General features: G+C 36.1%; 1 protein-coding gene across 3 annotated transcripts in view; it reads right to left on the bottom strand.

Moving 5' to 3' along the window:
- Positions 1 to 704: 704 nt before the first annotated feature.
- The window catches only part of BRMS1L (BRMS1 like transcriptional repressor), a 32416-nt gene continuing 16422 nt past the window's right edge, over positions 705 to 16698 (bottom strand). For 2 of the 3 annotated variants that reach the window (XM_059181922.1, XM_059181924.1), the window contains exons 5-10: positions 8016 to 8112; positions 6868 to 6951; positions 5678 to 5742; positions 4946 to 4985; positions 3957 to 4104; positions 705 to 2285 (exon numbers count right to left, since the gene is read on the bottom strand). In XM_059181922.1, the coding sequence (XP_059037905.1) occupies positions 2168 to 2285; positions 3957 to 4104; positions 4946 to 4985; positions 5678 to 5742; positions 6868 to 6951; positions 8016 to 8112 (552 nt within the window). In that variant the 3' untranslated portion in view covers positions 705 to 2167. The remainder of the gene's footprint in view (positions 2286 to 3956; positions 4105 to 4945; positions 4986 to 5677; positions 5743 to 6867; positions 6952 to 8015; positions 8113 to 16698) is intronic. The other variant, XM_059181923.1, reaches the window with a different exon arrangement.

Below are 16698 nucleotides of genomic sequence, written 5' to 3'. Positions count from 1 at the left end.
CAGGACCCCAGATCATGACCGGAGCTGAAGGCAGACACTTAACGACTGAGCCCCCCCCCACGTGCCCCGAGGAGTGTGCTCTTAATTTACTAACAATTATTAGTGATGCATTGGATTCGTGATGGTTGGGGTATTTTTTTAACAGAAAGTGGCAGGAAGGGGTGGGCTGATTATGAAAAACTGGGAGCTGTGGCAGGAAAGGCCCTAAACTGATCCTAAAACAAGAGGCTAATTATAAACATGACAAGACCAGCAGCAACTGATAATATCACACTTCACAGATTCTAACAGTTCTCCTAAACCTTTTGACCAGAGTCTGATGACATACTGCCAATATAAAATACAAAAATATTTATAAATCTATTTTATAATACTTTAGAGATGATTATAGTTAAATGTTTTCAAAGTAAATGCACTCAATCATAGTTTGTAAAATTAAGATTTTCTATTTAGAATTTCACAACATATGTAGTGCATTTTTATTAAAGTAGAACATATGTGTATATTTTAAAATTAAGTATAACTTGGCCATCTTGAATACCTAAATATACCCCCAGTAGAGGTTGAACCGTGGTGTAGGGAAGCAGAAATATTTGTTCAACACTCCAACTCTCTGTACCTATTAATGTAAATTGGCTGAAATCATTCTTAGAAGTGGACAGGTTATAAAGAACTCACACACGAGTAATTCAAGACACTACAAATGACACTCAAACACATCTTTTTATTATACTAAATTTAAAAATACAAATCTTATTAAAAATGCTTATGAAACATTGTATACATAAGTACTGTCAAATACTACAGGATTATGACATTATGTACATTTGCTAAGGTTAATTAGAAACAAAACAAAGTATATAACTTTGTTGATAACGAATTTCAGAAGTCAAATATTTTAACATTTGGCAACTGTGAAGTAGTGATCTGCACAGAAAGATGTTTGCAGAGGCAAAATAGTAAGAAAACAAACGGAATAATGCAGAGATTCCTGCCCTATGTGTTAGTAAGTAGCTCTCTTCCTCATCCTCCTCAGTCTCATTATAACAAATTAAAGTGCACAAGACCACCAGGAAAACTTGATTTGGTTGTACCCTAATATATACTACAGCCAATTGTGCTGCCATATTGAGGGTTTCAATTCTTTGTACTGTTCCTGAGGTTTTTAGAAGTTAATTTTGCATGTGGCTAAGGGAAGAGAGGCCAATACTTTCTAAATTGCACCAAGTGGCCTTAAAGTGTAGAAATACCAAAGAGAAAAATACTAATTCTGGAATAGATTCAAGAATATTATCCCTGTCTACTTTGCCCTAGGAATAAAATAAGAACCTAGTTTTACCTCTGGAAAATGCTTACTAAACATCTGTTTCAGAAGGCCAGACATGAACAGCACGCACACAAAACCATCAGTTACTATGCACCACTTACACACGGCATCGTGAATGCCTTGCCCTCAAAAGGCTCACGAAAAATACGGGTAAAGCATGTTATTACTTGACACTAACTTTACTAATTAACATTAAGTACAATTTGTAAAAATAGGTCACCACCATACCATCAAGGAAGAGAAGGAAAGCTGCTAGTCTACAAAAGTGCTCCCTTTAGCTTTCAAACCCAATAGCTTCATTTTGGGTCAAACAAGATTGTAAAGAAAGGCCATCAGTTCTAAATAAGCTGATGATGCCATATATACATACTCATGTACATATGTTTAAATTTCAATTCTCATTTAACACTAATGTACCAGTACAAACCATTTATAGGAAACATTTTATCAGGCTTATTTACAAACACCATGAGTGACAAAGATATGGAAAATCAAAGAAATTGCAGACAAACATAGCCATTTAGCAACAGAGTTGACTAAAGATAAAATGGATTTCCATAATGTTTTTAAAAAACAAAGAAAAAATTGAGTAAGAAATCCCTACTATATATACCTGTTGGTCATTGGACCTAAAAGGCAAATAAATGTAATGATCATGATTAAGTTTTTATTACGGTCTCATTGACATATCAATATGAGGTCTACTTAGAGTACTACCTACAAATACAGTCTCTCATGATTTGATGAGAATATTAAGTTATTGAATACATTTTTAACTCCCATGGCACATCACACTTGATAACACTAATAAGGTAGCTTTAGATAACACTTAAATCATGATTATGAATGTTTAATTGAATATTTTCCTTTCTGTAGCTGTGAAATGTAAAGCTTAGATTTGCTTCCATCAGGCCTCTTAAACCAAACTTCATCATGGTTAATTGTTGTAATTACAGCACTAAAAAGGGGGAGAGAAAAAGGAATGAATGAATGAATTGCAATATGCCTCTGCCACTCATTTTAGAGTACTAGCCATAAAACCAAAATAGCCAGACTGCAAGAGTAGATTCAGGTATGTAATTGTCATTTACCACTAGCAGCAGGGCATGTTTTGGAAAACATCACATTTAGAAACACTTAAGAGACAATTTCCTTTCTTTCCTTAATAGAATTGGTCATATTTACTATTAGAAGTATTAAATGCACATTGTTCCTACTATATCCCCACTCCACTCCACCCCCCAAAAACAAGTGGAGCTAAAAAAAACTAATCACATAGTATTACACCTCCAATTTATATCAGCTCTGGCTGTAGGAAATCTTGTCAGTGTTTTAATTTTTTTTTTCAAATGCTTTATTTTTTCAGAGTATGCACTTAAGTTTTTATTTAAATTCTAGCTAGTCAACATATAGTGTAATACTGGTTTTAGGAGTAGAATTTAGTGATGCATCATTTACATGTAACATCCAGTGTAGGAAATCTTAGAAATACCAATGCCTAATTCCCAGTGTCAAACCATCTATGGTACTTCTATGGATTCGTTTTGACACTACTTATCTTTATGTAGAAATATTTTTAAAAATAGATTTGTGTTTAATCCTCTTATTTCATTTCTTTTTAAATCATATTTATGCTAAGTAGTCAGTAAAATGTCTTAAAAGCGGTAAGATAAAGCAAAGAATCTAGGGGTAGCACATAGAACCTAGAAATTAGCTCAGTGGGCTTCTATGAGTAAAGTTACTGTACACAATGCTCCTAGTATCATAAAACTTTACAGATGAAATTACAGTCTGAGTAAATCTACTGTATTTGGAAAGTGAGCATTCTTCCCTAAATACAAACACCACATTTACCATTCATACCTAGAAAAAGATACTTTCTTAGTATAGAAGGCTACCATTCTGAGAGAAATAAATCCTAAACTACTGAAGGAACAAAAGCAGTGATTAGCATTAATATTTTCCAAAGGCTACAACCAGATAAAACTTTGAAGCGATCGGGGAGGCTGGCTCAGTCAGTGGAGCATGTGACTTTTGATCTCGGGGCTATGGATTTGATTGGGTGTAGAGATTGCTTAAAGAAATAAATCTTAGAAAATAAAAGAAAAATTTAGAAGACTATACAATTATAGAAAAGTTATTTAAGCTTAGACAGATGGAGTCCTTTAAAAGGTAGCTTTCAGTTTTCAAGTTATACTATAACTCTTAAGGCTCTCTTGAATTTTCCATTCCTTTCCTAGTTTAAATAATACTCTTTGTATCCAAAACACTGTAATACACCCAGAAAAGTTAATGATCAGTATATCCAGTCAAAACTTGTAACAGTCTGGTGTAAAGATCATAATATTAAAATCCTAACAATTCATCTACTGTAAGAACTAACAAATGGGACCACTTACCTGGGCTAAATAATTCCAACATTTCCTCTTGTGTTAACACTTGTGCTCAAGAACTTACTATGTGACGTTGGTCTATAAATATTAACACTGGTGAACACACATGCTAACCAAATCATATGCCAAGAGAAAAGAAGGATCCATAGGCAACTAATGGTGCATTAGGAATACACTACATTATTACTGACAATAATGTTGTAATTACTGAGCAATGCTGAAATAATCATTTTTACCTTGTAGGACATTCATCTTTTTTATCAATACATATTGTTTGTCCACGTATATACCATTCACCATCATAATATAATCTTCCTTCTTCAGATCTAGCACTGTGCAGGTGTTTCTCCAGTTTCACAGGTGCTAAAGGGATCAGTTCAAAAACTGTTATATTAATAAGACATTGTCAGAAGAACAAAACTGCAGAACATTAAGAAGTAACACCCATCCATGCATATATGTGAAAAAAAATACTAAAAATATTTCTTAGTAACAAATGTAAATCTAATAGAAATAAGAGAGTGCCTGGGGGACCCAGTTGGTTAAGCATCTGCCTTTAGCTCAGGTCATGATTCCAGAGTCCCAAGATCAAGTCCCACAGCAGGCTCCCTAATCAGTGGGGAGTCTGTTTCTCCCTCTGGTGCTCCCCTTCCCCAAGCTCACTCTCTCTTGCTTTCTCAAATAAAATCTCTTTTAAAAAAAAAAAAAAAAAAAGAATTTAGGGGCCCCTTGGTGGCATCTGCCTTCAGCCCAGATCATGATCCTGGGGTTCCTGGGATAGAGCCCGTGTCGGGCTCCCTACTCAGCAGGAAACCTGTTTTCCCTCTCCCACTCCCCCGCTTGTGTTCCCTCTCTTGCTGCCATTCTCTCTGTGAAATAAATAAATAAAATCTTAAAAAGAGAGAGAGAATTTAATTTCTTACATTTCTTATATAATTAACTAAGTTTTATATAATTTAACTAAGTTTTAATGACAAAATGAAGTTATAGAATGTACAATATATCGTCAGTTAACTACACAAGTGCCAGAAGGGGAAGCAGGTGCATTATCAGTTACTACTGCCAATTTTAAATAGGATTTTAATATATTGTATTTCCAGAAGTAGAGTTCACTGATGAAATGTAACCACTGATGGGGGCACTGTTTAATATGTGGATAACTTAACAACCCTTATTCAACCAGTCCCCACAGAGAAGATTGCTGAACTTGGATTAAATGACTTACGTTCTGTTTTCACTCTGTGTGGACCCAGTGTAGCCATTGCCTTAATTAAAACAAGAAGAAAGGCATTGAGTTTATAGACTGAAAGCACATTTTGGGATCTATTTAATGTCTACAACACTACTGATGACCTCAGTAGCTAACAGTGAAATATAGTCTTCAGCTGCTCTAATAAATTTTAATGTCCAAGACCACAAGGAATATAAAGAACAACCATTTCACCTAGAGGTGTCATCAATACCTGAACTGATCTCTTGCAACTAAAAAGTTTCTGAAAACGGAAAAATTTAATATAAGACATAAGTCTCCACTTTCAAACAAGCACAGAAAATCCTATAATTCTTGAAAGTTCAATGACAGAATGCAAGACATACAATAGGAGTTGAAATATTCACTTTCATTCATTCAACAAATGCCCAGGACTGGGCTAAGGACAAAGCACAGAAAGATTATTTATTACTTTTGGGAAACCTCAATAAATGCTTTTCTGTACTTTTGCATAAATGAGTTACATTATTGCAGGATAAAATACAAATTGCTGATGTGTCTCTCTTAAAATATTCTTCCAGTCCACAACAGTGGATTCTATCTGTATTAGCATTAACTGCCATAGAGAGAATGTTACAAAGTAAGGCATATTAACAATAATCATACTTTGATGTATTAGTGAAAATCAACAATCTTCAAAAGTAGACTATAAAAAGATAATTCATATTCATTGCTTTTTAATCATACCTTCCTAATTGTTGTCCAGTCTTCAAGAATATCAAGATCTTGTAGCATATAAACTATATATGGACGTGACAAAGTCAAGGTCAATTTAACTGTAAGAATTTCACACTTTGGGGTGCCTGGGTGGCTCAATGGGTTAAAGCCTCTGCCTTCAGCTCAGATCGTGATCCCAAGGTCCTGGGATCGAGCCCTGCATCGGGCTCTCTGCTCAGCAGGGAACCTGCTTCCCTTTCTCTCTCTCTCTGCCCACCTCTGATCTCTGTCAAGTAAATAAATAAAATCTTAAAAAAAAAAAAAAAAAAGAATTTCACACTTTGAATTTTATTTCCAAACTTCTGTTTTTCAGAGAATTGGAACAATGATTTGTGGACATAATCCTTTTGGCATGGCAAATTCTGACTTCAAGTTATTCTCCAAAAAACTCAGTATCAGGATAAATATATTCTGGTACCAGGATAAATATATTCATATATATATTTTATATTTTTTTTCAGATGAATATTTCAGCTATAACCATATTCTCTTCTAGGAGATCACTGATCGTAAGATATACCACCAACCTAATCACTGTTTTGAGGTAGGGATGGGAAAAGTCAGGGAGGTGAGGGGACACCAAGATTGAAAGCACATACTACTTTAAGTTAAAGACACTCCAGTTTTGGGGTTATGGATTATCAGTCCATTAAGATTTTGTCTGACTCTTTTGATTTTGGCTCAGGTCATGATGACAAGGTCATGGGATCAAGCCTCACACCAGGCTCCACATGAGGCACGGAGCTTGCTTAAGATTCTCTCTCTCCCTCTCCTTCTGCTGCTCCTCTCTCTCTCTGTCTCTCTCTCTCAAAAAACAAACAAAAACGTAAAATAAATAAATAACGACACTCCAACTTCAGAAACACTGAAAAATGTTAAAAAAAAATACATGTGAATTAATCATGCTATATTCATATTGAAGCATTTGTGAACTACAAAGCCATAGTTCCAAAGTTGAGATCGTGACTAAATTTCTACTCCTTCCCTACCCCTCTTAATCTAAATTATATTCTTCTGCCTCATTTTTGGAAATCATCTTTTACCTATTATAGGATCATATAAATAAAGTCAGTTATACTAATAAAAATTACAAAGATGTGCACAATGCAAAAGTGTATACCAAAGCAAAAAAAAAAAAAAAAAAAAATAGAAAAGGATATCTGAAACAACAACTGGCTTCTTTTTGTCAGGACTGAAAGGATCCTTCCTCTTTTTTCTTGACTGAAGCTCATCATTCCACAGTTCTGGCAAGTAAATAAAAATTAAGTATTAGCTAATCTTTGAAGATAAAAGTGGGGTGAAAAAGCTATGTATTTTCATGGCAGAAAATTTCATTATAAGCTATGTATATACACATATGACTATATAATGAGCAGCTATATATTCATAAAATTTCCTCTGCCATTATTAAAGTAAAAATCAACTTGGCACTTAATGACTAGTAACTGATGAACATATGTCAGGTACTTTGTTAAATATACATTGCATGCATTGTGTCACCTAATCCTCAAAGCTATGTCTGAGGTAGGTATTCCTATTATTTCAATTTTACAAATGAGGGGACTGAATCAGAAAAGCTACAGTAATTGTCACTCATGGTCACCCAAGTAGTAGGGATTGGGGCAATGGCATTAGAATTCAGCTTATCGGACTCCACTGTGCCTATTCTACACCAGAGAAATACAATTTATAAGAGATAAAATAATATACATGCGAGACCTGTAGGATAACCCAGTATATCTTCCACCCAATGTAGAAAGCCTTCCACCCAATGAAGAATGTAGAAATACCCCTGAAAAAGCAATTTCAATCTTGGACTTATCTAATTATTAATAAGTTTTTCCTTCTAAAACAAAAATCTACTCCCTGTAATTTCTAATTTGTGTGATACCAAAAAGAAAAGGTTTTTATTCCTTCTTCTACCTGATCTTTGAACACTTAGACTTTAAAGACTTACTGGAGTTGTCTTCTAACACTATTCTTATATTATACAATATATTACATATATATTATAAAATATTCTTATTCTTATAGTGTACTATTCTTACTCCTGTAGTTGCTGTCAACTTCTCTTTTGTCCCTTTTCATGTGCTCCATTTTCTATGTCCTTCTGAAATATGAATTCAAATCAAAGCAACAATCACAAGCCTATCAAATTCTTTAAACATTTTCCCCTTTCTCCTCTCATTAGGACACTTCATTTACAAAACATTTATTTTAGGGGACTAGGATATTATGAGACACTACAGTAAACCACAGGTTCCGTGTCACTTAAGGTAAACCATCACCATCATGTCATTCCCATTACCTGAGGTAATATCAATGCTGTGCCTATCCTCTTCAAGCCTTCTTATCTTCTCCTCCAATTCACTCTGGACTGTATCATATAACAAAAGCTTTTCACTCTGAAAAAAATATATATTATGCATAAGTAGAAATAAAAAATCAATCTTAACTATGAGTATGAAATAACTTGCTCTTAAAATACTTTAACATATAATACTTTTGTTTGCTAACTTAAAATTTTTTACAATAAAATGCCAAAAACATGAAAGAAATAAAACTAGAAAATACAGAATGTAAGTATAGATTTAAATACATGCAATTAAGTTGTTTAAGAACATCTAAATTTATATGTGATATGGGAGTAAAAGTTTACTTTACATAAATTCATAGTAACCTCCAATCGCCTTTTAAATATATGCAGGTCTTACTTGTCAGTATAATAGAGAACCTGTCCTATAAAATGTATCATTATAAAATGAGTGATGTTTTCTTATCACAACAGTAATTGGGCCTGTATTCCTCAATAATATCTCAATATCACACAAAATAGACTACTGTATCACAAAAAGAAAGATTCAAGTATGAATTCTATAATTTTAAATCTAATGATAGTCAAAATCATAAAGCTATAGACTATATCCACATCTCATAACAAAACTGTAGAATAATTGAGGGACTTCCTAAAAGAGATGATTTACTACTGGCAACTAAGACTAGAATCCAGGTCTACTAATTCTAGCCCCTTGTTCCTTTAATTAGAAAACATTATAATCCCATATTTTCAAAGGGATAAAATGTACAAAAGTGTAATATACAGATTCATTATATAAAAAACTTATGAGAGATTCCCACCCCACCCACATAACTCTAGTAAGGATAGGCTACTCATATATATAGTTAGATAGGATCGTTGTCTTCTCACAGAGACTATTGGAATACAGTTAGGTAGGATTTCTTGTGGAAGGCACACACCACACCCATTTGGCAGCACTCCCAGTATGAATCATGAAATCCTCTCTTTCAGGTTTGAAATTTAGAGTCTATACATGCTTGAAGGTTCTCCTGAGTGGTAGAGGAGAGAAGGTGGCTTTTGTCGATTTGAGGCAAGCCAGGAATTCAAGAAAATAAAGCTGAAGACTAAAACTAGATCTCATATGAAAAATCATCTCCTTGCATGCTACCCTCTATGCTTACTTCTTTTTACTTGTTCTCCTACCTCTGGTAAAGGCTTATGAAATATTCCAGCCTTATCTACATTGTGCTATAAGCACTGGGAAATGTTATATATCAGAGGAAAAGGGAGAGCAGACCCCAGCCATGGTCACGATAGTGTGACAACTATAAACAGATCAGATTCTCAGATTCTCCAGCCAAAGATGACCCCTAATACATAGTAGAAGTGATAAACATTTTGTTTTCAAGAATATGAAAATTTAACTGGTACAGTCTCTTTCATTTCTATTGATAAAATTATCCTAGGTCAAGCAAAAATTCTAAAATAAGTCCCCTAATCATTCTTTATACTTAAAAAAAAAATGATCCTGAAATATCTGAAGGTTTGAAGACATCTCTAAAGATATTAGAAGTATAAAGTGTACAGATAGAAATTCTTTGAATCTATTCTCTCTCTTATTTCTTTGTCCTTCTCTCTCTCATCCTCAATCCCATAAGATCCTCAAAAACCTTTCCTGAGTAGGAAAGAAAGTCATTAACACAACAGCTAGAGGACACCTAGAAAAGAAAGGGGCATCCAAACTCCCTTGATAGGTGCCTGTAGAGGCTTCTTTGTTCAACAAGTCATTTAGCTTTTTAAAGTACTTATTATACTTATATATTTGTCTTCACAGGCTTGCCAGCCCTGTGAGTCAGTCACCTTGGAAGAAGATCCTCCAGCTCCCAGTCAAGCCTTTAGATAACTGCTTCGCTGGTTGACTTCTTTATTGCAACTTAATGTGACTCCCTGAGCCAGAACCAAATTCCTGCTACAGAGACTGCAAAGTAATGGATTTCATTGTTGTTTTAAGTCACTACGTTTTAGAGTAATTTATTACAAAGCAATGGATAACCAAGACAAGAGGCCTCAAAAAACCTATCTTTATACACCTTTTCCTAAGAAGCTATTCTACCCAACTGAAAATGAGAACAAAATCTGGCAAGAAAGACATAAAAGGAACTTCTAGGGTGATGGTGAAAAGACACCCCATGAAGACAGAGATGCAGCTGGCCTAGAAAGCATCTGAAGGAGGGCACAGGGTGGAGCAGCACAGGGGATCCTAGGGGTACGGGGGATGCTCCTTGGGGACTAGCTGATGCATTTGATCACATGGAAAACAGCATCAGGGGGCTTTCATAAATCTGCTAGAGTCTCTGAAAAGAAATGATAAAACTAAAAATAAATGAAGCAATTATTAATTCTAAAGCTACAAATAGAGTTGTACAAAGAAAGGAAGTTTCAGCCTTGTTTAACTCCTGGCTCAGTAAATAATATTTGCAACTACAACAAAAACAAAAATTGAGTCATTACAGTATTAGAAAAATGGGATGAGGGAAACTATTATGGAGTCTTCAGCTTTCATAATAGAAAACCAATAGATAATATCTAAAACTGATATTATTGGGGCACCTGGGGGCTCAGTGGGTTAAGCCTCTGCCTTCCGCTCAAGTCATGGTCTCACGGTCCTGGGATCAAGCCCCACATCCGGCTCTCCGCTCAGTGGGGAGCCTGCTTTCCTCTCTCTCTCTGCCTACCCCTCTGCCTACTTGTGATCTCTCTGTGTCAAATAAATAAATAAAATATTTTTAAAAATAATAATAATAAATTTTTATAAATTAAATAAATAAATAAAGCTGATATGATTTAGAAATATAAGGACAAATTCCAGAAGGAGTAACTACAAGAGTTAGATCATTGCTGCTGGAATGTAGAATTTAGAGATGGGAGAGGGGACTGCTGTGTTTCATTTTAAGCCAGTGCCTACATAAATACATATACACATTACCCGCTAAAAGCAAATGCTTAAGAGAGTATTTAGACTTGTAGGGAAATCCTCATGAAATACTGCTTGTAAAACAGGGTATAAAACAGTATACATGGGCGCCTGGGTGGCTCAGTGGGTTAAGCTGCTGCCTTTGGCTCAGGTCATGATCTCAGGGTCCTGGGATCGAGTCCCGCAGTGGGTTAAGCTGCTGCCTTCGGCTCAGGTCATGATCTCAGGGTCCTGGGATCGAGTCCCGCATCGAGCTCTCTGCTCAGCGAGGAGCCTGCTTCCTCCTCTCTCTCTGCCTTCCTCTCTGCCTACTTGTGATCTCTCTCTGTCGAATAAATAAATAAAATCTTTAAATAAATAAATAAATAAATAAAACAGTATACAGGAGGGGTGCCTGGGTGGCTCAGTGGGTTAGGCCTCTGCCTTCCGCTCAGGTCATGATCTCGGGCTCCTGGGATTAAGCCCCGCATCAGGCTCTCTGCTCAGCAGGGAGCCTGCTTCCCCCCTCTCTCTGCCTGCTGTTCCGCCTACTTGTGATCTCTCTCTCTCTCAAATAAATAAATAAAATCTTTTAAAAAAAGAACAGTGTGTGTGTGTGTGTGTGTGTATATATATATATATATATATATATATATAGTCATACCAGCTGTGTGAAAAACAATTATACAAAAATGCATTTTTAATAACAAATGTCTGCTGCTTCGTAGATTATGGTTCACTGTATTTACTTCTTTAGACTTCTTTCCCAAGTTTTCTCAATACTTATTAATGTTACACTCAGGGGAAAAAAAAAAAAACAAAAACAAAAACAGATAACCAAAATCAGAGCCCTGAAGAGCCTCAATTTTCTCAAGAACTGGAATTCTAACCCTGAACCCTCAGGGTCTGAGACCTTGCTACCACCTACTGTCAATCTTAACACTCATCTCCAGCTCTGTGGGGAGGCCTAAATGAGATAACCTAAATAAAGCATCACCACCTGTCCCAGTGTCTGGCACACTGTGTGTTCTATAAATGTGATTTCCTTCCTTAATTTGACACAAACCATCTGCTGCCTCAATTGCCTCTGTGGTTTTCTGGCATACTCTCTGATTGCATACCCATGTGAACATGTCTAGTCTCTCGTCCTGGCCCCTCTTTCTATCTGCTGCTAATCAAACTTACTTTGAAAACTGGCAGTGTGTCTCCCTTCTTCCCACTTCCCCTACCTCTCAGTTAGTTGTATATGAGCCAAATGTAAAACTAAGTAATAAGCAGATAAAAAGCCCTGAATAAAAAAGTTCAGATTTAATGGTAAATTGCATGAATGTGACCCTAAACAAATTATTTAACCTCTCTGAGCCCCGCAGTTAAACTAGTCATAAAATCAAGATAATTCCTATTTCATAAGGCTGTGGTAAGGATTAAAATCCATAACACTCTAAATATAAGTTCCCTTCCTGCCTTTATTTCCTATCTAAAATGCCCTTGAACTACTAAATATTAATTATATTAGTAAACAGACCATTTATAATATTAATTCTATATTAGCACTAAAAAAAAAAAAGCCATAACTAAATTAGAAGAAATTTATGTAAACATTTAACATGTCTATGGAGGAGGGAAGACTTTTAAAGCTGAAAAATGATGGAAAAGTGGTGCCTGGGTGGCACAGTTGGGTAAGTGGCCAACTCTTGATTTAGGCTCAGGTCATGATCTCCGGGTGATTAGATCGAGCCTTATCTTGGAATCCACACTAATTGGCAGGGAGTCTGCTTGAGATTCTCTCTCCCTCTCTTTCCCCCTCTGCCACTCCCCCTGATGTTCTTACATGTATTGCTCTTTCTCTCTCTCTAAATCTTTTTTTTGAAGATCTTATTTGAGAGAAAGAGAGAGAAAGAACTGGGGCGAGGGGTTGAGGCAGAGGGAGAAGCAGACCCCCCACTGATTAGGGAGTGAGATGCAGGACTCGACCCCAGGACCCTGGAATCATGATGTAAGCTGAAGGCAGACACTTACCTAACTGAGCCGCCCAGTGCCCTAAAATTAATCAATCTTTAAAAAAATGATGGAAAAAAAAGAATATATCAATGTATTTGTCAATTATATCAATATATTTGTCTAAGTAAAAAATACTTCTTGAAGATACATTGCTGACTTTTATTTCTGACAATTTAGTAGATGAGATATCCTCAAAACAAAACACAAAAATCTCAAAACAAAAACAAAATTTCCCAACACACCTAAACAGATACTCAAATAAAATACCACAAACATCTTTTTAAAGGTTAGTTAAGCACTTTAAAAAATAAGAGATATCCCCGAGAACCAAAAATAAGGAGCCGGAGACCAGCAATGCTAACCTAGTGTTGAACCTATGGGAAACCATAGGTGTTCGCTGGGTTGGTAACCTAGAGGAATGGATTTTAGTGGCTATTTGGGAAAAAGAGAAAGATCTTGGGTCTAAGCAAAGTAAGGAACAAGAACTGGGATCCCTGCATAGCCCTGAAGGGTTATACCTTCAATGAAAAGGCAGACTAGAAAAGATTCACCTGAGGGAAATTCATTTGTGTTGGCTAGGCAATAAATGAAAAAAAAAGTTTTTCCCAAAAATACATCATCTTAGGCCCTGACCTCTGCATATTTGAGATTCAAATGTAGATTACCTACATCTTCTAGGAAATTCTAAGCCAAAAAACTAAAGCAGTCATGTGCTGTTGGCACACCAGGATGCCTAGCTGAAACAAGCTAGCAGAAATAAAAGGAGATACTATCTTAAGAACTACATCCTCTGTCCAAGGCTCACAGATTCCTACCAAGAAAGCCGCTACAGTCCAGAATTATGGTATAAGGAAATAAGCTATAAGGGTTGGCAGAAATTTGAAGGAAAAGAAAGGCAATATTAGACTCTGAAGAACTTCAAGCAATATATTGAGTAAAAAACATGAATTAAAGGGCACCTGGGTGGCCCAGTTGGTTAAGTGTCTGCCTTCAGCTCAGGTCTTGATCCCAGGGTCCTGGGATGGAGTCCCGTATCGGGTTCCCTGCTCAGTGGGAAGACTGCTTCTCACTCTCACTCTCCCTCTGTGTGCTCTCTCTCTCTCCCTCTCTCTCAAATAAGTGAAAACCTTTTTAAGAATATGAATTAAGTATTAAGAAATATGGAACACAAAATGAGGACTTACATATGACTAACTCAAGCTCCAGAAGAAGCAAGCAGAGGAATGAAAGAAAGGCAATACCAGAGAAGATAGTATCTGAGAAATGTCCAGAACTGATGGGAAACAAATTCTCAGATTCAGAAAGCACAACAAATCCAAATAATGAGAGACACAATAAAGAATATGGAGACACACAATAAAGAAACTGAAGGGATGCCTGGGTGGCTTAGTTGGTTAAACCACTGCCTTCGGCTCAGGTCATGATCCCAGAGTCATGGGATCGATCCCTGCATCAGGCTCCCAGCTCCATGGGGAGCCTGCTTCTCCCTCTGTCCTTCTCCCCTCTCATGCTCTCTCTCTCTCTTTCTCAAATAAACAAAAAAGTCTTTAAAAAAATAAAGGAACTGAAGAACAAAAAAGAAAACAATGTTCAAGTAGCTAGTAAAAGGTAGCTATCTACAGAAAAAAGCTATCTACAAATGATTACAGACTAAGCAAATTGTGGAAAATAAAATCCTAAAAATGTCTTCTTAATGAGGAAATAATTATCATCCTACAACGTTTTACCCCCTAAACTGTCCTTCCAGAATTATTACAAATAAGCTATTTTAAACAAGTAAAAACTGAGTTTACCACCAAGGGACTCTCAGTGAAGAAATGCTTAGAATGTTCAAGAAGCAAAAACAAGAACTTGCAAGAAAGAGTTGCAACTCAAAAACAATGAACAAAAAACTAGTAAAATATGCATAAACCTAAAAAGAACTAAATCAATGAGATTGCAATAATGCTTCATTTGAAGGGTAGAAGGCAAATGGAACTAAAGGACTGAAAACTATAACTTGTACTTTGGGAGGGAGTAAGTAGAGAGGTCAAGTGTCCTTTATAACTCAGGAGGAGGAAAGAAATGTTAATTGATTCTAATGTAGATATGCATACTGAAAATTTAAGCTAATCACTAAAATATAAAGAATACTAATGCATGCTGCATTTTTTAAAGATTTTATTTATTTATTTGAGAGAATAAGCAAGAGAGAGAGCATGAGCAGGGGGAGGAGCAGAGGGAGAAGCAGACTCCCTGCTCAACTGGGAACGTGACGCAGGGCTCAATCCTGGGACTCTGGGGTCATGACCTGGGCCAAAGGCAGACGCTTAACTGACTGCGCTACCTGTAAGATTAAATTTTTAAAACTCAATAAATGACACACACCTAGGAAAGGTCAGTTAAGAATAAAAAAGGATAAAGCAGATAAAATAGAAAACACAAAAAAGGATGGTATTAAATAGCAAAATAATTACTACAAATATAATTGGACTAAATTTGCCAATTAAAAGACAGGGTTTCTTAAAATAGTTTTAAAATCAACACAGATATTATTTACAGATAATATGCCTAAAATATAGACTATAAAAAAGTTGGAGGAGAAAAAGAATATAAAACCTTTTATTAGGCAAAGGGTACCTAGTTGGCTCAGTCAGTTGAGCTTCCGACTCTGGATTTCAACTCAGGTCATGATCTCAGGGTTGGAGATCAAGCCCCACATCAGGCTCCACATCCAGAGAGGAATCTGCTTGAGATTCTCTCTCTCTCTTTCCCCCTCTCCCTCCGCCCCCCCACTAAAATAAATAAATCTTAAAACTAACAAAAAAAAACTTTTGGGTGCCTGGGTGACTCAGTCAGTTAAGCTTCTGCTTTCAGCTCAGGTCATGATCCCAGGAGAGTCCTGCATTGGGCTCCTTGCTCAGCAAGGAGTCTGCTTCTCCCTCTGCCTGCTGCTCCCTCTGCTTGTGCTCTCCCACTCTCTGACAAATAAATAAATAAAACCTTTAAAATAAAAAAAACTAAAATTAAGAAAAAACTTATCAGGCAAATGCCATGATAAATAAAACAAGAATAGCTATTTTAATTATCAGACAAAATGGACTCTATGACAAAAATCATTGTTACAGAGAAAGGTGCATTTAAAAAGGATAAAATGTGGGCACCTGGGTGGCTCAGTGGGTTAAGCCTCTGCCTTTGGTTCAGGTCATGATCTCAGAGTCCTGGGATCAAGCCAGGCATTGGGCTCTCTGCTCAGGAAGTCTGCTTCCCTCTCTCCTTCTGCCTGCCTCTCTGCCTACTTGTGATCTCTGTCAAGTAAATAAATAAAATCTTTTAAAATAAATAAATAAATAGGATGAAATGTTACATTTATTAAAAAATACAGAAATTCTAAAATGAGTTTGATAATATAGCCTCTATATACTTTATATACATATACATAGATATAAAGCAAAAGCCAATGGAAGGATAAAAAGATATGAGAAATTGGGCGCCTGAGTGGCTCAGTGGGTTAAGCCGCTGCCTTCGGCTCAGGTCATGGTCTCGGGGTCCTGGGATCGAGTCCCGCATCGGGCTCTCTGCTCAGCAGGGAGCCTGCTTCCTTCTCTCTCTCTCTGCCTGCCTCTCAGTGTACTTGTAATTTCTCGCTGTCAAATAAATAAATAAAATCTTTAAAAAAAAAAAAAAAGATAAGAGAAATTACATATATATATAAAGCAAAAAGTGGTAGAAATATGAAAAGATGAGAAATTAATAATC

Source organism: Mustela lutreola, chromosome 7 (assembly GCF_030435805.1).
Source record: "Mustela lutreola isolate mMusLut2 chromosome 7, mMusLut2.pri, whole genome shotgun sequence".
NCBI classification, from domain to species: Eukaryota; Metazoa; Chordata; class Mammalia; order Carnivora; family Mustelidae; genus Mustela; species Mustela lutreola.
The sequence above is the reverse complement of the archived record's forward strand: the minus strand, read 5'-3'. Positions and strand labels throughout refer to the sequence as shown.